The 27227-nt window shown below is 37.5% G+C and overlaps 2 protein-coding genes across 6 annotated transcripts; both read left to right on the top strand.

Annotated features, from left to right (window-relative positions):
* The first annotated feature begins 9400 nt into the window (after window positions 1-9400).
* On the top strand, window positions 9401-25328 carry LOC135581334 (calcium-transporting ATPase, endoplasmic reticulum-type-like). Of its 5 annotated transcripts, none has more exons than XM_065126096.1 (9): window positions 9401-9590; window positions 10296-11778; window positions 12443-12548; window positions 12640-12761; window positions 22103-22381; window positions 22492-22875; window positions 23272-23381; window positions 23460-23688; window positions 24524-25328. In XM_065126096.1, the coding sequence occupies exons 2-9, from the start codon at window positions 10357-10359 to the stop codon at window positions 25082-25084; spliced, it is 3213 nt and encodes a 1070-aa protein (XP_064982168.1). In that variant the 5' UTR covers window positions 9401-9590; window positions 10296-10356; the 3' UTR covers window positions 25085-25328. The 5 variants fall into 5 exon arrangements, with proteins under 5 accessions (XP_064982168.1, XP_064982169.1, XP_064982167.1 ...); XM_065126095.1 differs by lacking the exon at window positions 9401-9590 and adding an exon at window positions 9597-9750; XM_065126094.1 differs by lacking the exon at window positions 9401-9590 and adding an exon at window positions 9597-9967.
* On the top strand, window positions 17961-21290 carry LOC135623299 (uncharacterized). Its single transcript, XM_065126099.1, has 4 exons — window positions 17961-19574; window positions 19669-20478; window positions 20557-20675; window positions 20763-21290. Exons 1-4 carry the CDS (start codon window positions 18605-18607, stop codon window positions 21216-21218), a joined length of 2355 nt encoding a protein of 784 aa, XP_064982171.1. The 5' UTR covers window positions 17961-18604; the 3' UTR covers window positions 21219-21290.
* Window positions 25329-27227: the final 1899 nt, after the last annotated feature.

Below are 27227 nucleotides of genomic sequence, written 5' to 3'. Positions count from 1 at the left end.
AGGAGAAGTCCAACTATTCTTGTGTTTGGAATATATGTTCAACTCATTGCATGAAAAACATAGTATCAAATTTTATCATCATGGAATCTAGCAATTAAAGATGTGCAAGTTACAAGCTAGCAATTTTTACGATATGCAAGTTTTACTAAATACAAGCTAGCAAATATTTCGAATGCTAATGCAAGATAATTTTCTTGTGTAAACTCATGATTCTTGCTTCCTTTGCAATGTTTGAGCTCGCAATTTTGTTTTCTTTGCAAAGTACAAGTGTAGCATGTTTAGCATCTTGAGGTAGGCAAGATAGAACATTTTTGCATTTTCTTGAGATTTCAAGCTAGCAATTATCGGTGATGTTCAAGATAGCAATTTCTTCTCTTTTGAGAAGTGGAATTTTTGCTTTTGTCTTGAATTGTGCAAGCTAGCTAGTCTACCTCTTTTCATGATGTCCACACTAGAAATTCTTGCTCCCACTTTATCATTGTCAAAAAGAAGGGAAGACCCTTATATCAATTTTCATATTATGACAAAGGTGAGTAATCATTCTTATTTCAAAATTCCATAATTGAGATAAACCTTGAATTCAAATTAAGGCAATTTTAATCATGATTCACATCATATGCAATACAGCACATACATCATAATAAAAGGCATAAGTATTGCATGCATCATTTTAGCAACAAATCATAGCATTTCATCACATGGCAAGATATCAGCAAGTAAAATTACGATGCAAGTTCTTGATATCTTAACATGGCATATGGCAATCATAGCATTTCTATCATCAATTTACCATATATTTCGATGCAAGCTTCTTTTGATATCTAACATAATTCAAATTCAAATATGGCACTAATAGTATCAATTCATATATTTCTCCCCCTTTGTCATCAACAAAAAGGAGAACGATATAAACAAATTTTAAACGTAAGTGCGGTAATGATTCATGCCATAACTAGGTTTATGTCATTTTTCAACAATGAGTGATAGGATATTAATTATACAAACATCTCAAGAAAAACATGACATGGAGATAGCTTTCATTACTTCTTCCTCTTTATTTGTTATTATCTTTTTGCATGGAGGAAAGTCACTTGTGAGCTTACTCGAATGAAGTTAAAATTGATAAGATATTAAAGCACACTTCATTTTTACAAGGATCAAGATATGTGTGTGAATCAAATCCTTGCACGTAAAACTATTTCTCTAAAGATATAAGAAGGAATCATCAAATCCATTTCTCGAAAGATATTTTTCACATGATAAGTCTATGAGAGATGCATTTGCTAGTTGATTCCATATTTCAAAAATCAATAATATGAATCAAACTCGATATTACATTTGTTTATTAAGTCCGGAAGAGAATAATGTATCGAGAAAATCCGATTGTTATGATCAAGAAGATCCGAAAATAAAATTTAACACTTTCATGCATTCGGACATGGTTTTGCTATAGATTTTTAAACACAATCATGAAGATAAAACATGCTCATGATCATGGAAATTTTTGTATCCAAAACACATAGTTTCCAACATGTTATTAAGGCATGTAATAGTGTAAAATTCTCATTATAGCAATTATATCCTACCATGCATGATCAAAATTTCTCCTCATTTTATCATATTTAACATGATTGTGTTGAATCTCGTATTTTGATGATGAAACCACTTGATATGTGTTTATGATTTAATCTGTATTTTGAGTGATGCAGGATGCTTCGATCAGAATAAGACAATTAAAGCAGAAAAAATCATGTTGTGCCGGAGGAACATGTCAGAAGATTGTGATTCGGCTTTAAACGCAAAGGCTATGAATGTCTTATATTATGCACTTGACAAAAATGAATTTAATCGCATTTCGAATTGTGATTCGGCTTTTGATATTTGGAGATCTCTTGAGGTCAATCATGAAGGCACTAGCCGAGTGAAAGAGTCCAAAATCAACATTCTTGTGCATTCTTATGAACTTTTCCGGATGAAACCGAGTCCATCGGAGGCATGTACACCCATTTCATGGATGTCATCAATGGACTTAAAGCTCTTGGCAAAGATTTTTCTAACTTTGAACTAGTAACTAAAATTTTAAGATCCCTTCCAAAGAGTTGGGATCCAAAAGTTACGGTCATTCAAGAGGCCAAGAACCTTAAAATATTTCCACTCGAAGAACTAATTGGGTCTTTAATGACCTATGAAATGAACAATGTGACAAACAGGGAACTCAAAAATAACCTTCCAAAGGACAGGAAAAATTTGAGACATAGAACACATGAAGACCACTTGAGCATAAGCTCAAGTGATGGTGAAATCAAACTCCGCACTAATAAATTTAAAAAGTTAATGAAACAAAATTTTAAGAATAAAAAGAACATAACTACTTGCTTTGAACGCAAGAAAAGGAACAAGGATGAATCGAGCTCCTCCAAAAACGAGAAGAAAATCAAGAAAGGGGAGGTGGCAAACTACGCCTAAACCACTTTCAATGATGAGGTAATCGAAATCCCCCTAATTTACTTCAAAATTACATAATGCTTTTCATAATGCATTTTTTTTTGTAATTTAGTTTTGAATCAATTTTTTTGAAAATTAAATGTTTAAAAATAAAAATACAAAAATATGTCATGACAATGAAAATTGCATGTTTTATGTTAATGCAATAAAATGTTAGATATAAATCTAATGCTTGTACACATAGTAAGATTAATCTTATGTATGTGCTTGAGAAGCAAGAATGTGTATTTTGATGATTTCCATATTGATTTTCAATGACGATGCATGGCTTTTGAATGGAAGGTTTGATGATTTTTTTATGAACCTTGTCTTTGGTTTTCAAAAATGATGTATGGTTTTGACATATGAACAAAATTTGAGCATGCTAAGATAAAGTCAATCATATAAATTAAAACTAAAGAAGTTTTAGTTATCTATAAGAATCATTCAAAATTATGTTCAATAAAACCAATGCAAAATGATGGAATGAAAATATTAAAATTTTTTATACCATTTTATGCATGAGATTTTAAAAGTTATACATAATAATCTTGATGGTTTTTATGAAGAAATTTATTTTTCGATCCTAAATGATTGATGATATATATATATATATATATTTTGGCACAAAAAGGACAAAGGCATGCTTATATGAAACAACTAAATAGATAAAAGTATTTTTCTTGAAAATTCTTGGTTTGATGAATCTATTTTATCATCTTTTTATGAATCTCTTGAAAATGATTTTGATTTGATGATTTGAATTTGAATGAGCTTTATCTTGATTTTTCGAGATTTATAACTTGAGATTTACTCTATAAAAATCAAGATCTTATATCCTCAATGTTCTTTTTTAGCATCTACTATCCAAATGAATTATGATTGGTATCATTACTATATTTCTTCTTATCGTGCACTAAAGAGAAAATTTTCTTAAATGAATCGTGATTTTTCGGAACCACAATTCTTTTTATGATTCATAATGAATTGAGAAATTTTATATGCTTGTCTTGTTCTCTTATAAGATTGAATGAATTTTATCTATATCATGATCTCCTAAGATTTTCCCTTGATTATTTAAGAGGAGATTTTTCAAAAGAAAACGTGTCTTCTATTATTATCTTTTCATGATATGATTTTTATGCAATTCCTTGTACTCATGAAATATTTATCTCATCACCCAATAAATCTTCTTGATATTCCTTATGTGATAAAACAAAATAATGCATGAAATACAAATAAGAAGTTAATGATCATGCATGATAGGATGTAATGAATTTTGACATTTAGATACTATCATTTGAATAGCTATGATCATGTTGCCAAAATGATATATCATGAATGCTTGAATATCATGTATGATATGCCCATATTGATGATTGAGTTATTTGTATCATGCATGAAAAATGAAAGGTATAGTTTTGAAATTGTGCATGTTCGAATTTGAAAATATGATGATGCATAATGATGAAATTGTGTAATGAAAATATTAAACATTTTAAAACCATGTTTTATTATCATGCATAATGATCATGCTTAATAAATTTTAAAATTATGCATGATGAATCTTGCGATTTACGGATTATTGATTTTTACTATAATGGAAGTGCCTTATTGATCTTTGTTGTAATAAATCTTACACTTTCGGTTTTAAACATGATACATGTTTTTATTTGGCATAAATGCAATAAAATCATATGAATTGAAACAACTAAAAAGAGAAAAATATTTTTTCCTTGAAAAATTATTTTTCTCTATCTTATTGATCTTGATGATTATTATGATAAATCTATGTATACCATTTTGAATCTCTTGAAAGTAATGTTGAGATTTTGATGAATTTGATGATTTGAATTTGAATGAGTTTGTATTCAAATTATGATCTTGATTTCTTGGATTTACTACTTGAGATTCTTTTTTAATTACAATCTCTTCTTTGTACACCAACAATTTTTGTTATTTATAAAAATAAGAGATTTGATAAAATGAATCATGTCTTTTAGTTTTCAAATGGTCTTTTCTTTGATGATATGATTTCTTTGTATCTATGATACAAATGCCTTGAAATGATTGAAATATTTTACACTTTTATGCTCTTCCCTACTTTTTTCTTGTTTTCAATGATAAAATGGGGAGAAGTTTTGATCATACATGGTAGGATATAATTTGACAAAATTGATACCATCATGACATGAAACATTTATGATTTGCAATGATGCATGCAATACTTGTGCTTTCTAATTATGATGTGATCTATTGCATATGATGTAAATCATGATTTAAAATACTATGAGTTGTTGCTAAAATGATGTATTATAAATGTTGATTTAATGTTTTGTATCATGAATGCTCTAAATGATGAATGTTTGGTATCATGATCAAAATGTTGATAAATAGTTAAAAATTTTAAGTATTATGTATGATATCCTCATAATGTTGATCGATTTATTCAATATCTTGCATGAATGAAATATAAGGTTTTTGAAAATGTGCATATTTTAATTTAAAAATATAATAATGCACAAATAACATTGATACTTACCTTTGTCATAATTGATGTAAAGGGTCTTCCCTTTTTTTTAACAATGACAAAGGGGAAGATAGCTAGCTTGCACAAGACAAGAGAAGCAAAAAAATTACAAACGTACACATTGTAAAAAGGGGTAAAACTTATTAGTTTGCTCAACTCAAAAGCAAGAAATGCTATCTTGTAATCTCAAGCAAAAGTGCTATCTTACAAATCTCAAAGAAGCAATATGTGCCAAGTTACATATTTTGAAAAGAGGCAAAATAGTCCATCTTGCATATCTTTTTGCTAACTTTTTATGTGTAAAAGTTGATAACTTGCATACTATAAATTTGCATACCAAATGTGCAATCTTGCTTATCTCAAGAAGCAAAACATGCTTACTTGTACATCTCAAAAATGACATGCTTAAGAGTGTTCATATTATGCTTTGAAGTGTTTCACTTGTTATACTTTGAAGTGTTTCGTTTGTCATTATTATGCCCCCAAACACTCTTATGCCTTTGATATGTGCCTAAATGCTTCTTTTGCCAATGAAATGCTCCAATTTCCTTTCTCCTATTGTTATGTCTAATGCCTGTTTTTGAACGAGGTAAACCTTTGTGATTTTATATCAAATGAGATAACTTCAAATGAACACTTGTATTTCTACTTTTGTAACTTGATACTAAGCCTGCTTGAACTTCTCCTATCACCATGGATATGTTAGACGCTTGTTGAGCTCTTTATGCTCACCCCGTTGCTATATAAATTTTTCAGGGTAGCTTGTCACGCACTGAAAAGCTAGAATTGAGTTAAAGTAGTGAAAGACTAGAAGATTTTTGAGCTAATTTTGTTGGATGATGGTTTTTGTTGTATAGTAAACTTTACTTCTGATGTAATGTTAAGGATCTGTTGATACTTATGTGTTGTAAAAGTTTAAAGGACCGCTCATGTGTATCGAATGATAAGTTTAAGTTGTATAAGGATAAGAACTCATGGTAAATAATTATCTTTTTGTGATTGTATATACTTCTATGTTTATGGATTTGTGTTGTGGTTGATGTTTAGTTGAGTTGCCTTTGGATTTTGTGAATCTCTGAGTGAAGTGGATTATGATTTATGTAACGTACATGTTTATGAATTGTGAATATTGATTTTTGAATGATTCTTAGTATCATCAAATTGTTAGATTGGATCCTGGATTGAATTGATGATGAATTATAATATTATTGATTTTAGACAGGGTCACACTTCTTGAATGTGATAATTCGGGGGGGCGTGACAACCATCCCCTTGGACTACTCTGATCTGCTAAACAAACTATGCATTGTTCTGCCTCCTGCAAATGCACTTGCTAGATTGTGACTCTACGTCAATACAACCCCCGCTGCACCACTCAAGGCCTAGCAACATGCTGAACTCATTGCATACTTCAGCCTCCTACGGACGTATCCTTCACATGCCGAAGAGAAAGTTTCAATGCTCCATGGTGCCGAGTTTCGATCGCCTTGGGATGGCCACGAACATTCCATCGTCCGCATATAAACCCATGCATGAGTACCAAATTCTTTGAGCTAGTAATTCCCCTCACCTCTGTGAGCTTTGCATAACTCTTTTGGTCGTTAAGCAACTCATTCCACCTTGCATGGTCTCATCCTTTACCAAGCGCCTCGCTTGCCTTGAGCACCATCAAGTATAGTTGTTAACGTTGAGCCATAGCTCAAACTCAGCCATCCCAACCTTTGTGCACTCTGCATTCTTCCAAGCTTGCCTGTTCTCATGGTGCCTCTTGCGTGAAGGGTTGATCATTCCTCTGAATGGCAATGATAGATGTCCGCTCCTTCGAGCGACTCCTTTTCCCTACATCTCCATACTCGTTTTCCCCCCAAACGGTCGTGCGTGTGCTGATTGCCCTCAACGCAGCCCCCCACTAGGGCCCCCACATTTGCATGCTAAGTGTTTCTGTGAGTGCTTGTCCCGCTCTGGTACCATCTGTCACGGACTTAGCTGGTTTTGCCTAAGTCGTGCGGCACCCTTGCGTGTCCGTCCGCAAAGGTCATCCTCCCCGAAGCCTCCCATTGTCCCTTAGGACCAACAAAAGATAGAACGGATTAGAGAGAACACCTCACTCGGGATCCATAAGCAAACATCTCCGAAACACTTCATAGACAACGCAAATTACAAACAGACTTTACAAGTTCTGAACAGTTGCACAACAAAGGGTAAAATGGTCCACTACAGACCAAAAATCTCTCACACGTGTCCACATGACACAACTTTTATTTACAAGCCTAAAGCGGCCACCAACCCAACTAAAATGAGACTATTAAGCCTTCGGTCGTCCCTCTACATGCTATACAAAGCATGAACATACCAAAAGACACGGACATACATAAGTATTACATCAAACATCCTGTTTTGAAGTTTGTCCGTGACAAGAGGAGCCAGAACCATCACCGAAAACTAGCTTGCTAGTGGTGGAAGGCTGCAACAAGGGAACCAAGCAGTAGGAGAACTTGCAGTTGATGGAGGAACCAAGCTGGGAAATGAGGGAGAGTTGCTTGGCTCCAAGTCCCATGAGCTCATCAGTCCTGTTGCTGAAGGTGCCGCTGCTCTGATAAGAGCACCTGAAGGTGTAGCTGTCGATCTCTGGAGTAGCAATCGATGGCAGAGTTTAGAAATCAGTTGCAAAGGGCTGCTACTACTTATTCGTTAGTTAGGCAGATCAGAAGAGGAAGAAGTCTATCGCTGTCTTTCGCATAGCAAGCTTCGGCGGTGTAACTGGTAGCGGCCACCGAGATATGTCCTTCGAGGCAAAGGTTCTCACAAGAAGTTCCACCTCCCTATTGGTTCCCAGGGAATGATCGTAGGAGGAGGAGGGGAGACCATTTGGTGCAGATCAGGCGATGGCTGTTAGCAAGGAAGAAGGGGGAGCAATGCTGGTAAACACAACATTAGAGGCATCGCAGCGGAGAGGATATGAGATCTTATGTTGCTAATAGAGGGCATGTTGGGCTATAGTGAGCAGACGTTGGCACAAAGCGACAGCGAGAGAAGATAGGCGTCGTCCATCAAAGAGGAAAGCGGTGATATGATCATTGATGGCCGAAGGTGGTAGTACTTGCGCTTCCTTTGGGAGCATCGTCCATGAGAAATAAGTGAAGATTTCGTAGACCACGCTGCTAATATTGGGCCTAGCAATGATCTGGTTTGGAGATTGCTTTGGAGAGAGGAAATTGGAGATTGCTTTGGAGTATAGGCAATGATATGGTCTTCTCCCAAGAAGGAGCTATTTGTAGTGCCGTAGAGATTAGAGAGCTACGATAGTTCATTACCAAACGAGAATTACGATACAAAAGATGATGAGAAGTTTATTAACATGTTTCTTATTTATACAGGTGAGGAGGAAGAATTTTTCTTAACAAAGTAATGATATTTTTTCATGTAGTCGAAAAAATCTTATCTGCTATCATCAACATCTTCAACTTTCGAAGCTTTGTCTGTTTTCACTAATAATAACAAAGCATGAAACATATTCTTTTCTCTTGATAACTTCAAATTTTAATTTTTGATATTTGTAATTGTGATATGATGCTGATAAAAACCACATATTTTGGATAAATTTCCCAAAAAAGTTGAACTATCCCTTTTCTTGCATGGCATATTCCGTTTTCAAAATTTACATAAACGCCCCAATGATTAAAAAATGATAATTTTATTCTGAAGAAGTGTTCTTTTGAACATTATCTTTCAGACAGTTTGTTTCCCGTAATTTATTGGATAATTTCCATAAATATGCTTCTTACCACAGTAACTACGTGAACGGCCTAAATTCTCCTACTTTGTGAACGTCTTTTAACCTAATTTATTGACCATGAAACGGGTGATACTAGACGCCCAAGTATCGAGATAGAGGTGATGATACGACACTTCATGTGACTCAGTTATTCTGCAATCCCCATGGCATATATCTTACGGATCTCATGAGAGTATCCTGCACAAGATGGCTGCAGGTCTGCAACTAATTTTGTGGCTTGTCCAGAGGACATGGGACCCAATTATGTGACTGCACGGTCGTAGCAGTAAGTGTTCATGCCAGTCTCTCCTGCTGAGCGACGAAAGACAAAGGGGCCTATCCGTAGGAACGTTGGGACCCACACGATGGGTTTCTCCACACAGTTAAATTTATGATTTTTAAAATAAGTGATGGAAGGCGGGAACAATTAAAATATTTATCAATTAAAATAGCTGACGACTCCAAATTTACGAACTCACACCGCCTTTTACTGAAGGGTTAAACGGCGGGGCGGTTTGTGACGACGCCACCACAAGTGCGCCCCCTTTGTTTGCGAAGAGTAAAAAGCCGGAGCGGTTTCACAAGGCAGACGGCTGTTATTAGAGTTTTGAGGGACTAATTTAAGGCCACGCAAGGTATGTGCGTCATCCACTCCAGGCTTATCGACATCGATACCTTGCTTTGGTCCCAAGCAAATAAGAATGATTTGCCCAGGCTTATCGACATCGATACCTTGCTTTGGTCCCAAGCAAGTGGATGATTTGCCCGCCCTTCCGTCTCTCTCTCGCCCCATCCGCGAAGGTGCAGCCGCTTCGCTTCGTCGTCTTTTTTTTTCCCCGGTTTTTTACAGTTTACTCCACAGATTTGCTACTAACCAAAACTTAAAAGTAGTTCTTTTCCAACAAAGAGATAGCAAAAATGAAAATTTCTTCGGCGGCACAAATAATTCTCTCCCGTGGCAGTTATGGTGTCATTCTCTTGTTTGTTGGAGTCTGCTTATCTGTGTTTGTGTCATAATGCAATTATAGCCCCATCGTTCTTCGCAGTTGCTTTGGATTGTCCGAGTTTGTCGTTGGCTTGTGCGGAAGAGAAAAAAAATGATTCCTTTATGTTGATTCGCTTAGTGCGTATAATTTTATTTGATTTCATGGATTGGCTTGCCAACGTAGCGTGTCTCGGTAGGGGAATGCTTGTTTTCTTTTTCTTTATTTTTTATGGGACGGGTTTTTTTTTTTGGGAGACAGGGTTCATTGTTTCCTCCTCTGCAATGCTTTGTTTTCTGCAATTAATGATTCTGATTCGTTGCAATCTGTCCGCGTTATATTCTGACTCAGGTACTTGCAACCCACGTCTTCTCTTTTTATTTTGCCTCCTAATCCGTGATTCAGAACTGTAAGAGAATAAAAATCATTTTGGAAACGAATATAAAAAACTACATTTAGATGAGTATACTTCAACTGTTTCTTCAACATGGTCTGGTATTAATTCTTGTCATTTGGATTTCAGATTATATTTCTGGACGTACTTCGCTGATCATGTATTTGATGAGCTCTTCCTGTTTGATTTAATGCTGCTAAGGAAACAGTCAATATATCCATTGGAATGTTTGACTTGTTTTATCTATAATATGGAGGAAAAACCATTCCCAGCGTGGTCTAGATCTGTGGAGCATTGCTTGAAAGAGCACAATGTCAAATTGGGCAAGGGTTTAAGTTCTTTTGAAGCTGAAAAGAGGCGGGAGATGTACGGATGGAATGAGCTTAAGAAAGAGAAAGGAAAACCTTTGTGGCGTTTGATCTTACAACAATTTGATGATATGCTTATCAAGATTCTCCTTGTGGCTGCATTTATCTCGTTTGTACTTGCTTACCTGGAGGGAAATGAATCTGGCCACACAGAGCTTGAGGTGTATGTGGAACCACTTGTGATCTTTTCGATTCTTATCATTAACGCAGTGGTGGGTGTCTGGCAGGAGACAAATGCTGAAAAGGCCCTTGAAGCCCTGAAGAGCATGCAGTGTGAATATGCTAAGGTTCAGAGATATGGGCGCTATATTCCTGACTTGCCTGCCCGAGAGCTAGTCCCGGGGGATATTGTGGAATTAAGGGTTGGAGATAAGGTCCCTGCAGACATGAGAATAGCAACTTTAACTACCTCAAGTTTCAGAGTTGAGCAAAGCTCGTTGACCGGGGAAAGCATGCCAGTGATCAAAGGGACAAGCCCTGTGCTTTTAGATGATTGTGAATTGCAAGCAAAAGATTGCATGCTGTTTGCAGGAACTACTGTTGTCAATGGTGGCTGTATTTGTCTCGTAACTAGCATTGGTATGAACACCGAAATAGGAAAGATTCAGGCTCAAATCAGTGAAGCTTCACAGGAGGAGCAAGACACACCCCTCACAAAGAAGCTAGATGAGTTTGGTGAAATGCTGACTACTGCAATTGGGATAGTTTGTTTGGTAGTTTGGGCCATGAACTTCCGGAATTTTATAACTTGGGATAGTGTAAACACATCAATGTGGAATTTTTACTTTTCATTCGAGAAATGCACATATTATTTCAAAATATCAGTAACCCTTGCCGTGGCGGCTATTCCTGAAGGTCTTCCAGCTGTAATCACAACATGTTTAGCTTTGGGTACTAGGAAGATGGCTCAAAAACATGCAATTGTTAGGAAGCTTCCAAGTGTGGAAACTTTAGGATGTACAACTGTAATATGTTCAGATAAGACTGGAACACTAACAACCAACCAGATGTCTGTGAATGAATTCTTTACTGTCGGTGAGAAGCTGTCTACTATTCGAGTGTTTCATGTAGATGGTACAACATACAATCCAAAGGATGGAGGAATAAGTGGTTGGTGCAACCGCAACATGGGTGAGAGCTTGCAAGCTCTAGCAGAGATATGTGCAATCTGCAATGATGCTGGAATTTATCGTGACGGTTATCTTTTCCGTGCTACAGGTTTGCCTACAGAGGCAGCTCTCAAGGTTCATGCTATATACAAATTGACTTGCATTTATCATACAAGCATGTACCATTTTACATAGATTACACTGTGAAATGATTACTTATTCAACATTACACCCTAATGAACTCATGATAAAATATGTTACATATTTTTTGCAGATATTTGAATGTAATGTGCGAAAATAAGTGTAATGGTAATAGAATGTAAAGCGACTAGTGAATAAACAATGTAATTATAAATTTTGAAGTGCATCTGAATAATGCTAACCAAGCTTGTGCAAAGTAAATAGTAACTGCATAATGGTAGACTGCATGATTACTGTTTGAGGGCAGATTTATAATAAAGCACTGAGTAAGATATTTTTTGCATTTCTTATGATACATAATTGAAATTTAATGTTGTATATTTCTAGAACAACATAGTGCCTTCAATAAAGTTATGTGGCATTATATCGAATTATACATAACCAACTTTGAATGTTTACCAAAATTTCTCATCTTTCCATATAAACAATAAAAAACTATGCATTTCAAGCAAAAAGCAGTTAAACAAACAAATTTTTCTATTTTTATTGTTTAATGTTATTCTGAATTTTTAAATTAGCCCATGTATCTTATATTTTCTATATATTTTTATTCTTCTCATGCATCATAAATTATCTGATAATATTATCCTTCTTAAAGGTACTGGTTGAGAAGATGGGACTTCCAGGTGCAAAAGTAAGGAACAGATTTCGTGACACAGAGTTTGCTTCTGACTTTTCCATCAACCATAATACTATAAGATTAGGTGAGGAGAAATATGTTTTTCTCTTTGGTCTTTCAGACTATACTAATTGTCAAGAAAATTTCGTTTTCTAATTCAATTATTTCTGCGACAGACTGTTGTGAGTGGTGGACAAAGAGATCTAAGAGGCTTGCGACATTGGAGTTCGATCGTGTGCGCAAGTCTATGAGTGTTATTGTCCATAGACCAACTGGAAGCAACCATCTTCTTGTGAAGGTGCTTGATCGTTATGATTTACTTCTATTGCATTTGGATTAGAGTAAAATTCTATTTTCTGAAAAACCTCTAATTGTCTTTAAGTCAGTCTTAAGTCTCAACTATTTTGTCCCCATTACTCTATAAATCATCTCTCCCTCCTTTTTTTTGAAGTTGAAAGGAGGTACATCCTGCATTTATTTCATGAGAATTAAACTACTAGTAATAGAAGTGAAAGACACAAGACCTGTTGTTGGCCATATGGCTCTAATCTAAGAAGCACGAACACATGCTTTTGGTGGACGTGTCCGTGTCCGACATGGGTCAGACACGAGACACGATCGAACATATGTTCGACATGTCTCCAGCTGTCTTTTTTATTTATTCTGATTTCTATTTGTGGGACATGGCACCGCTCCCACTTCACTCCTAGGCGCTTCATCGTGTGGCCCTCATATGCGGTGCTACACTCAGATTCTGCATGGAGACGAATTGTCGACATTGAAAGGAAAAAAATCTAGAGATTAGTGATTTCAATAGGCGCTCGGGTGCTCGCCTAGGTGCTCGGGCGAGGCGAGGCGAGGCCCGAGCGCCTTGTTTCACTTCCAGACGGCGCGCTTCAAAGAGGTGTCGTCTGGGCGCTTCGGGAGAGCGCCTGGGTTAAACCAGGTTACCGAACCAACGTTTTAGGTCTGGTTTGGTCTCCGATGCTTTAGTTGATTCAATCAAACTAACTAAACCACCTATATCAGTTGTCGTTGCCCAACCCTAACCCTGCTCGCGTTCACGCTACCGATGCTACTGCTCGTTGCCGCTCGCCGCTCCCGCTCCTGCTGCCGTTGCTCGCCGTTGCCGCCGCTCGCTCTCGCTCCTGTTGCCGCTGTCGCCGCTCCTGCTGCTCGCTGCTACCGCTCTCATTGTCGTCGCTCGCAGCTCCTGCTCTTGCTGTCGCTACTCATCGCTGCTGCTGCCATTGCCACTGTCGCCGCTCGTCGCTCTCGCTGCCGCTGCTCACTTTTACCGCTGTCGCTGCACCCTCGGTTTTACCTTACACACTCCTCTTCCTTCTCTTCTTTCGAAAGTATACTATTAACAATATATTAGTAATAGTAATGTATTTGTATTTATTAGATTAATAATATATTATTTTGATTTTAATACTGTTAATTTTTATTTATTTGAAATTATTGTTAGGTTTCAGGATAAATGGGAAGTGTACAGAGCAACTCAATAGAGTCTCCAATGGCATCAAAAAAAGATCCTGTATGGAAGTATAATTATATGAAGGATCCGAAAGATCTTAATGCAATGACTTACATATTCTGTGATAAGACTACTAGAGGTGGTATTTTTCGTGCAAAATAACATCTAGTAGGAAATTTCAAGAATGCAACAGTTTACAAAAAGTGTCCATCTGAGGTAGTGATTTAAAAAGCGTTAGGCGCCAAAAGGTGCTAAGGTCCAAAAACGCCCGAGGCGCTAGGCGCTCGCCCGAGCGAAGCGAGGCGCTAAAATATAAAAATATATAATATAATTAATAAATATAATTATTTAAAAATTTAAATAAAAATATTCTATTAAATTAAGAAAATCTAAGATAAAAAATCATAATGTCACATTAATAAAAAGTTTCAAAATTCAAAACAATAAAATTTTACATCAAAATAAAAATTAACAACATTAAAATCAAAATAATATATTATTAATCTATTAACAATATTGAAAATTAATCATTTCAAAATTCAAATAAACTTAATATTAAGAGTATACTGTATATTGAGCTTAACGGAGAAACGAGGAAGCAGCGGCGAGCGGCGGCGGCGGCTGGAAAGGGAAAGGGAGCGAGAAGCTCGAGCAGCGGGAGGGCTCGCGGGAGTCGCGAGCAGCGGGAAGGCTCGCGGGAGGCGCGAGCAGCGGGAGGGCTCGCGGGAGGCGCGAGCAGCGGGAGGGCTCGCGGGAGGCGCGAGCAGCGGGAGGGCTCGCGGGAGGCGCGAGCAGCGGGAGGGCTCGCGGGAGGCGCGAGCAGTTGGAGGGCTCGCGGGATGGCGCGAGCAGCGGGAGGGCTCGCGGGAGTCGCGAGCAGCAGGAAGGCTCGCGGGAGGGCTCACGGGAGGCGCGAGCAGCGGGAGGGCTCGCGGGAGTCGCGAGCAGTGGGAAGGCTCGCGGGAGGCGCGAGCAGCGACAGTGATGAGCAGCAGCAGCGGGAGCAAGAGCGACGAGCAGCGAGATCGGGAGCGACAGCAGGTTAGGGTTAGGTAAGGGTTATATCGGTTTAGTTGGTTCTATTGAACTAACTAACAACCGAACCAGACCTAAAATCCTGGTTCAGTCACTTGGTTTACCCAGGCGCTCGCCCGAAGCGCCCAGCGCTTGGGCTCCGGCGAGCGCCCAAGCGACGCCTGTTTGAAGCGTGCCGCCTGAGACATTAGCGAGGCGTTCAGGCCTCGCCTCGCCTCGCCCGAGCGCCTAGGTGAGCGCCCGAGCGCCTCTTTCAATCACTGACCTGAGGTAAAAGAAGAGTTGCTGAGTTATATGAATGAAAAGAAGACACAAAAGAATGAATCTTATGGAAATTTACCAAAAGACAATCTTGAACATCTCAGGGTTGAAGAAGAAGATTATTCTATGAGTATTAACCCAAGTTGGAAAACAGTATATGACAAAAAAGAAAAAGAAGTTATGGGTATTAAGAAGGGTAAAAAAGGACCGATGGATCTATATATGTTTCAAGGATCTCAGAAGCAATAAGGGGAAGCAAGAGGCTCAAAATTTAGATAAACAAATATAAGTGATGCTTGTGATAAAGAAATAAGAGGAAAAACAATTCAGCACATTGCTTGCTTCTTCTATCAGGTTGGTCTTCCCTTCAGTATAACTCATTTAGATAGTTTTAAGGATATGATTGAAGCTATTGGAAGATATGGTGCGGGATTAAAACCTCCAAGTTATTATGAGATGCGAGTTCTATTGTTGCAAAAAGAGTTGAATTATACAAATGACTTACTAAAGGGTCGTAAAGAATCATAGGCAACACATGGTTGCTCTATTATGTCAAATGTTTGGACTGACAGGAGGCGCAGAAGTATAATTAATTTTATGGTTAATTGTTCTTTAGGGATTATGTTTGTGAAGTCAATAGATGTTTCATCTTTTGTAAAATCTGGAGACAAGATATATGATTTACTTGATAACTTCGTGAAAGAAATTGAAGAACAAAATGTCATTCAAATCATAGCCGATAATTGAAGCAACTATGTATTAGCTGGTAATATTCATCTTTTAAAATTTTTAATTATTTTATCTTCAATTAAATGTGTTAAACTCTTTAAGTCTTATCATTTTTATTATCCTTTGTCTTAGGTAAATTGCTTGAAACAAAAAGACAATACTTATATTGGACTCCATGTGCAGCACATTGTATTGATTTAATGTTGGAGGATATTGGAAAGATCTTAGACATTAAGAAAACCCTAGAAAGGGTAATTTTTGTTGTTGGATTTATTTATAATCATATTAGGGTTTTGAATATGATGAGAGAATTTACAAGGAATAAAGAATTAGTGAGATATGATATCACCCGATTTACTACTTCATTCTTGACATTACAGAGCGTGTATCATCAAAAACATAATCTGAGAAACATGTCCTCTGAGAAATGAGTGACAAGCAAATGAGCAAAATAAGCAAAAGGCAAGAGGGTTACTGATATCATCTTAATGCCATCCTTTTGGAATCATGTAGTTTATATATTAAAGATAATAGGCCCTCTTGTTCGAGTCATTTGGTTGGTGGATAATGAAAATAAGCTTATAATGAGATATATTTATGAGGCTATGGATAGAGCAAAGAAGACGATTAAAAAGTCTTTTAATGAAAATGAAGAAAAATATGAGAAAATTTTTATAATCATTGACGAAAGATGGAATTGTCAATTTCATCGTCTCTTACATGCAACAGGATATTATTTGAACCCTAAATTCTTTTATAATATTAAATCTATTGGGTTTGATGCAGAAGTTTTGGATGGGTTATATCAGTGCGTTGCAAGATTAGTGCCTCGCTTCGCTCGTGCGAGTGCCTAGTGTTTTGGGCGTTTTTGGACCTTGGCGCCTTTTGGCACCTAGCGCTTTTTAAATCACTACTAGAGATCGTCATAAGGAAACATATATCAATTATATTTAGAGATTGTTAAATTCTATTTGGTATACTCAACCTTTATTTTGGATACTTACATTTGTATAATCTTAATTGTTTTAACCTATAATGATATTTATTTATTTACATTATTGAGTTTATAAAATTTAAGTACAAGTACTACAAAACTCATGTTAATCGAATATATATATATATATATATATATATATATATATATATATATATATATATATATACATATGTCCTAGCTGATAAGGGTAAAAATGGCAATCAGTCTCAGGACAATGTCAGCTGCTCCAGATGACATCACGCACCTCGGAATTGATCAGAACGCTGATCGAGGCACATTAATATCCTGTAAAAGCCAAGTCCAACACGCTACGCCATCGCTACTGTCAGAAGTACCAGCCTGCCCCCTGCAAGCGGGCAGCTCAGGCACAGTAAGCTTCCCTATAAATACCCTTGCATGCTAAAGGAGAAGGGGGGGGGGGGGGGGGATACACACAACCCCTACGGGGACACACTCCAAAACACTTCTTCTCTTGAAACCCCCTCCACATCTTTCTCTAACTTGATCGTCGGAGGGGTCGGGCCGAGCTCCCGGCCCGACCTGTGTGCAGGTGCGAGACGGTGTCGCTGCTTCCCGGCGCTGCGGCGGAGCTTTCTCTCGACCCGACCTGCCGACCTGAACCACCGTGCTCGGCCGCCGGGAGACCCCGAGGGACGCCGCCCGAGATCCCCGACATCCGGACCCCCGAACCGAGCTGCGACGGCCCCGAGGCCACGGCTTAAAAAGTTACTTACCGTCAGTGATTGCAAAAGGCGCTCGGGCGCTCGCCTAGGCGCTCGGGCGAGGCGAGGCGAGGCCCGAGCGCCTCGCTAATGTCCCAGGCGGCGCGCTTCAAACAGGCGCCGCCTGGGCGCTCGCCCGAGCCCAGGCGCTGGGCGCTTCGGGCGAGCGCCTGGGTAAACCAAGGCGACCGAACCAGAATTTTAGGTCTGGTTCGGTCCTGGTTCGGTTATTAGTTGGTTCAATCGAACCAACTAAACCGATATAACCCCAACCCTAACCCAACACTAACCTGCTGCCGCTGCCGCTCTCGATCCCGATCCCGATCGCGATCTCGTCGCTCGCTGCCGCTGCTCCCGCTGCCGCTGCTCGCCGGTGTCGCTGCTCGCGCCTCCCGCGAGCCTTCCCGCTGCTCGCGCCTCCCGCAAGCCCTCTCGCTCCTCGCGCCTCCTGCGAGCCCTTCCGCTGCTCGCGCCTCTCGCGAGCCCTCTCGCCTCCTGTGAGCCCTCCCGCGAGCCTTCCCGCTGCTCGCGCCTTCCTCTCCCTTTCCCTTTCCCGCTGCCGCTGCCGCCACTCGCCGCCGCTGCTGCTGCCGCCGCTCGCCGCCGCTGCTGCTGCCGCCGCTCGCCGCTGCTGCTGCCGTCGCTCGCCGCTGCTGCTGCCGCCGCTCGCCGCTGCTGCTGCTGCTGCCGCCGCTCGCTGCTGCTGTTGCCGCCGCTCACCGCTACTGCCGCCGCCGCTGCTGCTGCCGCTCGCCGCTGCTTCCTCCTTTCTTCATCAGGCTCAGTATACTCTTAATATTAAGTTTATTTGAATTTTAAAATGATTAATTTTCTGTTAATAGATTAATAATATATTATTTTGATTTTAATGTTATTAATTTTTATTTATTTGAAATTATTGTTAGGTTTCAACATAAATGGCAAGTGCAGAAAGCAACTCAATAGAGTCTCCAATGGTATCAAAAAAAGATCCTGCGTGGAAGTATAATTATTTGAAGGATCCGAAAGATCCTAATACAGTGACTTGCATATTCTGCGATAAGACTACCAGAGGTGGTATTTTTCGTGTAAAACAACATCTAGTAGGAAATTTCAAGAATGCAGCAGCTTGCAAAAAATGTCCACCTGAGGTAAAAGAAGAGTTGCTGAATTATATGAATGAAAAGAAGACACAAAAGAATGAATCTTATGGGAATTTACCAGAAGACAATGTTGAACATATCAGAGATGAAGAAGAAGATTATTCTACGAGTATTAACCCAAGTGAAAAAAGAGTATACGACAAAAAGGGAAAAGAAGTTATGAGTACTAAAAAAGGTAGAAAAGGACCGATGGATCTATATATGCTTCAAGGATCCCAGAAACAACAAGGGCAAGCAGGAGGCTCAAAATTGAGACAAACAAATATAAGTGATGCTTGTGATAAAGAAATAAGAGGAAGAACAATTCAGCACATTGCTCGCTTCTTCTATCAGGCTGGTCTTCCCCTTAGTACAACTCGTTTAGACAGTTTTAAGGATATGATTGAAGCTATTGGAAGATATGGTGCAGGATTAAAACCTCCAAGTTATTATGAGATGCGAGTTCCATTGCTGCAAAAAGAGTTGAATTATACAAATGACTTACTAAAGGGTCATAAAGAATCATGGGCAACACATGGTTGCTCTATTATGTCAGATGTTTGGACTGACAGGAGGCGCAAGAGTATAATTAATTTTATGGTTAATTGTTCTTTAGGGACTATGTTTGTGAAGTCAATAGATGCTTCATCTTTTGTAAAATCTGGAGACAAGATATATGATTTACTTGACAACTTCGTGGAAGAAATTGGAGAACAAAATATCGTTCAAATCATAACCGACAATGGAAGCAACTATGTTTTAGCTGGTAATATTCATCTTTTGATTTTGTTAATTATTTTATCTTCAATTAAGTGTGTTAAACTCTTAAGTCTTATCATTTTTGTTATCCTTTGTCTCAGGTAAATTGCTTGAATCAAAAAGACAACACTTGTATTGGACTCCATGTGCAGCACATTGTATTGATTTAATGTTGGAAGATATTGGAAAGATCTTAGCAATCAAGAAAACCTTAGAAAGGGCAATTTTTGTTGTTGGATTTCTTTATAATCACATTGGGGCTTTGAATATGATGAGAGAATTTACAGGGAATAAAGAATTAGTGAGACATGGTGTTACCCGATTTGCTACTTCATTCTTGACATTACAGAGCGTGCATCGTCAAAAACATACTCTGAGAAATATGTTTACCTCTGAGAAATGGGTGACAAGCAAATGGGCAAAAGAAGCAAAAGGCAAGAGGGCTGCTGATATCATCTTAATGCCATCCTTTTGGAATCATATAGTTTATATATTAAAGGTAATGGGCCCTCTTGTTCGAGTCCTTCGATTGGTGGATAATGAAAATAAGCCTGCAATGGGATATATTTATGAGGCTATGGATAGAGCAAAGGAGACGATTAAAAGATCTTTTAATGAAAATGAAGAAAAATATGAGAAAATTTTTACAATCATTGACGAAAGATGGAATTGTCAACTTCATCGTCCCTTACATGCAGTAGGATATTATTTGAACCCTGAATTCTTTTATAAGATTAAATCTGTTGGATTTGATGCAGAAGTTTTGGGTGGGTTATATCAGTGTGTTGCAAGATTAGTTCCCAGCATTGAGGTTCAAGATAAGATTATTCATGAATTATCTTTATATAAAAATGCTGAAGGTCTTTTTGGAATTCCAATTGTCGTTCGATCCAGGACAACTACCTCTCCAGGTATTAATAATTTGATATAATTAATTTCATATATATTATGTTACTATGTTATTGCTAATAATAACATAAATTTTGCAGCTGAATGGTGGAGTCTATTTGGAAATTCCACCCCGAACTTACAGAAATTTGCTGTCAAAGTACTTAGTTTGACATGTAGTGCTTCGGGTTGTGAGCGAAACTGGAGTGTCTTTGAGCATGTAAGTATTACTAAATATTTTTATTTTAATTAATTAATTTATTTAGATATATGTATTAATATATTTTTAAATTATATGACATGACAGATTCACTCGAAGAGAAGAAATCGGTTAGAACATCAACGATTGCACGATCTTGTTTACATAAAGTATAATCAAGCTTTGAAGACTCGTCATGATTTGAAAAATAGATTTGATTCAATCTCATTGCAAGATATTGATGATTCAAATGAGTGGTTAGTAGGAGAAATGGGTGCTAACTTGCAAGATGCTGAAGACGAGCTTGTATTTGAAGATGATAGATTAACGTGGGGAGATGTGGCAAGAGCTTCAGGTGCTGGAGAATTACAAACATATACAAGACAGATGTCAAAGAGAAAAATGAGTGCAAAAGCATCAAGCCCGGCTCCTGCTATTGTTGAAGACATAGAGAATGAAACATATCTTGATGAAGAGGAAGGAATCGAAGAACAAGAGGAAGAAGACGAATTTAATGAAGATGATTTGTGTGAAAATGACGATAATATTGATTATGATGAATGATTTTGATGTAAAATGTTAATGTTTTGAATTTTGAAACTTTTTGTTAATGTGACATTGTGATTTTGTATCTTAGATTTTCTTAATTTAATAGCATATTTTTATTTAAAATTTTAAATAATTATATTTATTAATTATATTATATATTTTTATATTTTAGCGCCTCGCTTCGCTCGGGCGAGCGCCTAGCGCCTCGGGCGTTTTTGGACCTTGGCGCCTTTTGGCGCCTAGCGCTTTTTAAATCACTGCTTACCGTAACACTAGCCATGTCTCATGTCTCATGTCTGTGTCCATTCTTCTTAGGCTCCAATGCATGATCAGTACATTTAAAATACACAACCATTATAATAGCATTTATGTCTCACATCCATTGTTCAACATTTGAATATGAGAAGACTTACTAATAATCTCATCTTCACCATTTTGAATGTGCCAGGTCCATGACGTAAGTGTTGCACCACTGTAGGTGGTAACTTCTTCAGTAAATCACAGAGTAACAGAGGAGGTTGCATGACTCATTAGGCATCTCTGTTTCTGAACTCCTGTAAAAGTGTCATACAAGCATGAGAAAATTAGAAATGAAAAAGGTTTAACTCATAGAATCCAAAGAAATGTCTTTTCACTAAATGAATGTGTAAGAATATGACGAAGAAAAGAATGTTTCAATCAAATAACTATCTAGTAAATTCTTTAGTTAAAAAAAATTGGCAGTTCAAGATATCAACTGTATGAGTTGGTTCTTGTTGAAGGATACATAATTATGCTAAAACTGCTTGATATTGTTTGTTACATCTAAATGAACTTCAATTAAAAGTTTATATTTACTGGATAATATTTAATCACATTTGATACTCTCTCTTGTACATTAATTTTGTTTCCATTGTCAGGGTGCTTTCGAAAGTGTTTTTGAGAGGAGTTCTCATGTCCAGCTTTCAGATGGATCAGTTGCTTTGCTGGATGAGGCATCTAAATGGTTAATAACGTCAAATGTCCAGGCAATGAGTTCGAAGGGATTAAGATGTCTGGGCTTTGCTTTTAAGGATGACTTAGGAGAGTTTTCTGACTACAATTCAGAAACTCATCCAGCTTACAAGAGGTTGCTTGATCCTGCTAACTACCCTGAAATTGAGAGTAATTTAATTTTTGTTGGAGTGGTTGGTCTGAGGGTAATTCCTTGAGTTATTTCTTATAATTTGTTATACTCTTCCGTGTTGCTTCTCTGAATTGTAAATATTTTCTTATGCACTGATGACTATGAACTTGCAAATTTGAGTAGGACCCTCCTCGTGATGAAGTTCACAAGGCCATTGAAGATTGTAGATGTGCTGGTATCAAAGTTATGGTCATAACTGGTGACAATAAGTCCACTGCAGAGGCAATATGCAAGGAAATTGCACTATTTAGTGACAAGACAAGCGTCAGAGGTAAAAGTTTTACTGGTAAAGAGTTCATGACCCTTCCAGCTGCCCAACAAATGGAAATTTTGTCAAAGCCTGGAGGTGTAGTTTTTTCACGGGCTGAGCCAAGACATAAACAAGATATTGTGCGGCTACTAAAGGACATGGGTGAGATAGTTGCAATGACTGGAGATGGTGTCAATGATGCACCTGCACTAAAGCTAGCTGATGTTGGTATTGCTATGGGTATAACAGGAACAGAAGTAAGTGGAGCATGCATGCTTTATGAATATAGTGGAATTGTGAGAGCAATAAATGCGTTTATCAATCACTCAATTGACAATTCTTGGCATTTTCATGTTTTCACTTAGAGGTTAATTCAGATATGAACTTGTAACTTTTGAATTCATTTGACGGGTATTGTGACTTGGCTTTCCTATGAACACATTTTCTTTTGAGGTATTCCTTGCTAATAATGCCTCTTTTATGTTATTTTGCTTGAAGTAAGATATTGGATTGTCTTTCTTTACTTCAAAAACATGAGATATCTTTTTTAAGGATTATCTTTCCTACTCCTCTTTGTCCAAATTTTAGGATTTTCTATTATGGTTACTAAAAATAAGTGATCTTAAATGTCTTACAAATTACTTCTGTTTCAGGTTGCAAAGCAAGCTGCTGATATGATTCTGGCAGATGACAATTTCAGTACAATTGTCTCAGCTGTTGCAGAAGGCCGTGCTATCTACAGTAATATGAAATCTTTTATTAGGTACCTTTTTTCTGAGTATTTTTTGTTTTCTTGACTTACTGTGACCTCTATGCTCATTTTATGATTCTTTCTGTTTAGATATATGATATCATCTAATATGGGGGAAGTAATTTCCATTTTTCTGACTGCTGCACTTGGCATTCCGGAATGCCTAATACCAGTTCAGCTTCTCTGGGTTAATTTGGTGACAGATGGGCCTCCCGCAACAGCTCTGGGTTTTAACCCTGCTGATGTTGATATTATGCAGAAACCACCCTGCAAAAGCAATGCTGCTCTTATTAATTCTTGGGTTCTCTTCCGTTACCTGGTAAGTATAATGCTTTATGTTTTAAGCCCTTCTGTAGTTGTCTGAAGATGTTAAAATTTGCACAAAGATTTATCTTTATATTGTTATAACTAACAATATAGTACCTGATTGCAGACCGCAGAACTAAAGTTGTCTGAGTAAACTTGTGATACATCACAAGCTCTAAAGCTCTTTGTTTGCAAGTGTTGTATTTCATACTTGTTCCAAAAGCCCTATAGCAGAAAGAGCTTGATAATGCACCCTGAAACTCACTTTTTACTAATTGAATTCAATTGAAAAGAATATCTCTTGCAACTAATGAAATCAAGTGACCTAACAAAACTTTTTACTGCTGGCTCAATGCACAACGGCAAAATCAACCAAAAAACTCACATAAGCACCCCACTCCGTGGGCTCTGTTTCTCATTCATCGAGTGCACAGCTACCTATCTGATTTTTCTTAGGAATTTAGTGCACAACTAAAAGGATTCTCTCTCGCATATGACAGAAATGTAGTATGTGTTCAAAACAATAAAATGCTCGGTTTAGTATTAAGTGTTATATAAGGTCTACTAAATTTGGGCCAATCACTTGAGTTCATAGAGATGTATAAGCAGAGGAACTTGCTGGATGCTTATCTTGAATGTGTTTCTGTCAGATTCTATGATGGTATTTTTTTGGTATTATTGCTTTTCTGAGATAAATCATAGTACATTTTTTGTCAAAGTGGAACAGCTTTAATAAGTAAAATCTTTAACTATGATTGTTAAACTGTCACATTTGTGCATTCACTTAGATCAAATATTTTTGAATTGTACAATTTGATTGTGAGCTATGCCTGTTTTTGATTAATCAGGTGATCGGTGCTTATGTTGGTTTAGCATCTGTTGGTGTCTTCATCTTGTGGTACACTCAGCCATCTTTCATGGGCCTAGATCTTGCTAGTGATGGCCACACGTTTATCTCTCTAGCTGAACTCCGTTCATGGAGAGAATGCGCTGCATGGCCTGATTTCTATCCTAATTCATTTGTAGCTGGTGACCGAGTGATTTCTTTCACAGATCCCTGTGACTATTTCACAGTTGGGAAAGTCAAGGCAATGACCTTATCTTTATCTGTTTTAGTAGCAACTGAGATGTTCAATTCTCTCAATGCTTTATCAGAAGACAATAGCTTACTTCATGTGCCCCCATGGAGGAACCCTTGGCTAATCCTTGCAATGCTGGTTTCATTTGGGCTCCATTTTATCATTGTTTATGTCCCTTTTCTGGCAAATATTTTTGGAATCGTTCCGTTGAGCCTGAATGAATGGCTTCTGGTTGTATCGGTGTCTGTCCCTGTGGTGCTAATTGATGAGGTGCTGAAGTATGCCGGTAGGAAGCGATGGTGGAGGATTCATAAGCAAAAGATGGCATAGATGCCGTGACCTAGTAGTATTTTGAACATTCGAAAGATTGTAACCCTCTCATAGACACTGATTAAATCGTACAGTAGAATTTTCTGTTATAAATCAAATAGCGTTTAGTTCTTTAGAAACCATCAGGTGAAGAGTGTTTCTGTATCTTCCTCGGTGCTAATGTATTGCGCCTTGTACCGCAATCTGTAAAAGTTACTGGTGAAAATTTATATAACTGGTCAATGTGTTATTCTTTTCTTTCTAATTCTTGTAACTTCTATTTTGGTACTGAGTTAAAGAGTTGTTAACTAGAGACCAAGTGGCAAAATGCCTATTTCGAGCAAACAATTTTGATTTGTTATTTGCTATTGTTCAATATATATATATATATATATATATATATATATAGGGTTTGACACAATCTAATAAGCTTAAGTATTTGGATTGAATCGATATTCAAATTGATATATGTTAATATTGACTAATTTGATTTAAATTTATTAATTTTTAACATAGAGTAAATTATTTTAAATAAGAAAATCAAAATACTATTAACTAAAAGATAAAACATAAACACTTAGAACAAATTTCCCCGATAGACATACAGAATCTAATTACAGTATATTTTTAACACCCGATATTTCTTTTTACTAGGATTTTATGCATTTTGTATTAATATTTGAATTTATAAAATATATTTTATCCCTAAAGATAATATGCCTAAGAGTCTTTAACATTTTTAAACACTAGAACTAGCTCATCTGAACAGCTATCTAAGCCCTAGCCTACGCCCTCTCCACACACAAATTGGCTTAGTTTTTATGGGTGCTTGGAGGAGGGGGAGCTATGGCCAAGAGGTAGGTTTCCTCATTATTTGTTGTGTTTAAACAATTTATATTCGTTTAAATAATGTAATATTATTTGTTTTAGAATTTTTTTTATACATGTTGCTTCATGTTTAGATTTTTATGGAAGACATCATTTAAGAGATTCATGAAAAAAAGATATGGAACCATGATTCAATGATTTAAAAAAAAACATTCTGTTAATTCCGGATTTATAATAACAAAGAATTAAAACATGAAAGAATGTCAATAATCAATCATATGGGATATGGCTTGTTCTTAGAATTAAATCATGTCACTAAATTATGTAATTTGACATGCAATCTAAGTATAAGAATTTTAGATTTATGAATTTAATTTCTCGATTACAATATTTCAATTTAACTTTTATTAAAAGAAAAAGGTAAAACACGAAAGAGATGGAAAAGCCGCGCGGTTTACATCAGGGTTGTGCGTAGGGCCGGCTCATGCCTGTTAGGATTAAGCGATTTCAGAAAATTGTTCGTTTCGTTTAAAACTGATTCCGATGAAAATGGTTTCGATTCAATCTGTTTCGGAGAGAAGTTGAACTTGAAAGTTTTCGTAAAAGTGCAAGAGAAGATTAAGGAGGTTTATAGTAAAGTAAATTGTACAAATAAAAAGCAAACCAGAATTTAGAGTGGTTCGGTCAATGTGACCTACATCCACTTTTGGATTCCCCCTCCAACGAGGTCTCCAGCGTCCACTAAAGGCCTTCCTTCAATAGGTGAAGACTGAACACCTCTTTACAGTACTTTCTCCTTTTCTCGGATTTAGGAAAGAACTCTTACAAGTCTCACACCTCTATTGAATGACCTTAAAATTTAGAAAGGGAAGAGGAGGACTCTAACACTTGTTTACAACACTTTTATGCCCCAATAACTCAAGATTATAATCACACTTCGGTACCTTTTCATGCTGAAAAGGGTGGGGTATTTATAAGCCCTAATGACTTTAAAAAATGGAGCAAAAAAGTATATCATCCCAGATTTCCGGGGTACTAGCGGTACCACCGCTTGACACCTGACACTGAGTGGTATTACCGCTCAGTCTAGGCGGTACCACCGTCTAACAGAGCTTGGAGACCGAGCTCTAGCAGTACCACTACCTGACAAGGGCGGTACCACCGCCGGTAGAAATAACTATCAATGATACCACCACCCAGACCACCTATGGTGCTGCTTTCCAAGCGGTGCCACCGCCAGCTAGGAATTCAGCATCCTAGTTGGGCCTTGACTCTAGCCCAAACCAGCCCAACTTTGAGCCCAGTTGGCCTCTAATAAAGTTGATGGGATTATCTC

Source organism: Musa acuminata, chromosome BXJ2-9 (assembly GCF_036884655.1).
Source record: "Musa acuminata AAA Group cultivar baxijiao chromosome BXJ2-9, Cavendish_Baxijiao_AAA, whole genome shotgun sequence".
In the NCBI taxonomy this organism is placed as follows: domain Eukaryota; kingdom Viridiplantae; phylum Streptophyta; class Magnoliopsida; order Zingiberales; family Musaceae; genus Musa; species Musa acuminata.
This window is presented reverse-complemented; position numbering and strand designations above follow the sequence as displayed.

Bases quoted from the DNA above. Each gene is read 5' to 3' on its own strand.
- LOC135623299 (XM_065126099.1), top strand. From the start codon at position 18,605: ATGGCAAGTGCAGAAAGCAACTCAATAGAGTCTCCAATGGTATCAAAA. The intron at 20,479-20,556 runs GTATTAATAATT...TAAATTTTGCAG, and splicing joins CAGGACAACTACCTCTCCAG to CTGAATGGTGGAGTCTATTT. The intron at 20,676-20,762 runs GTAAGTATTACT...ATGACATGACAG, and splicing joins ACTGGAGTGTCTTTGAGCAT to ATTCACTCGAAGAGAAGAAA.
- LOC135581334 (XM_065126096.1), top strand. From the start codon at position 10,357: ATGCTGCTAAGGAAACAGTCAATATATCCATTGGAATGTTTGACTTGT. The intron at 12,762-22,102 runs GTGCTTGATCGT...TTCCATTGTCAG, and splicing joins GCAACCATCTTCTTGTGAAG to GGTGCTTTCGAAAGTGTTTT. The intron at 23,689-24,523 runs GTAAGTATAATG...TTGATTAATCAG, and splicing joins GGGTTCTCTTCCGTTACCTG to GTGATCGGTGCTTATGTTGG.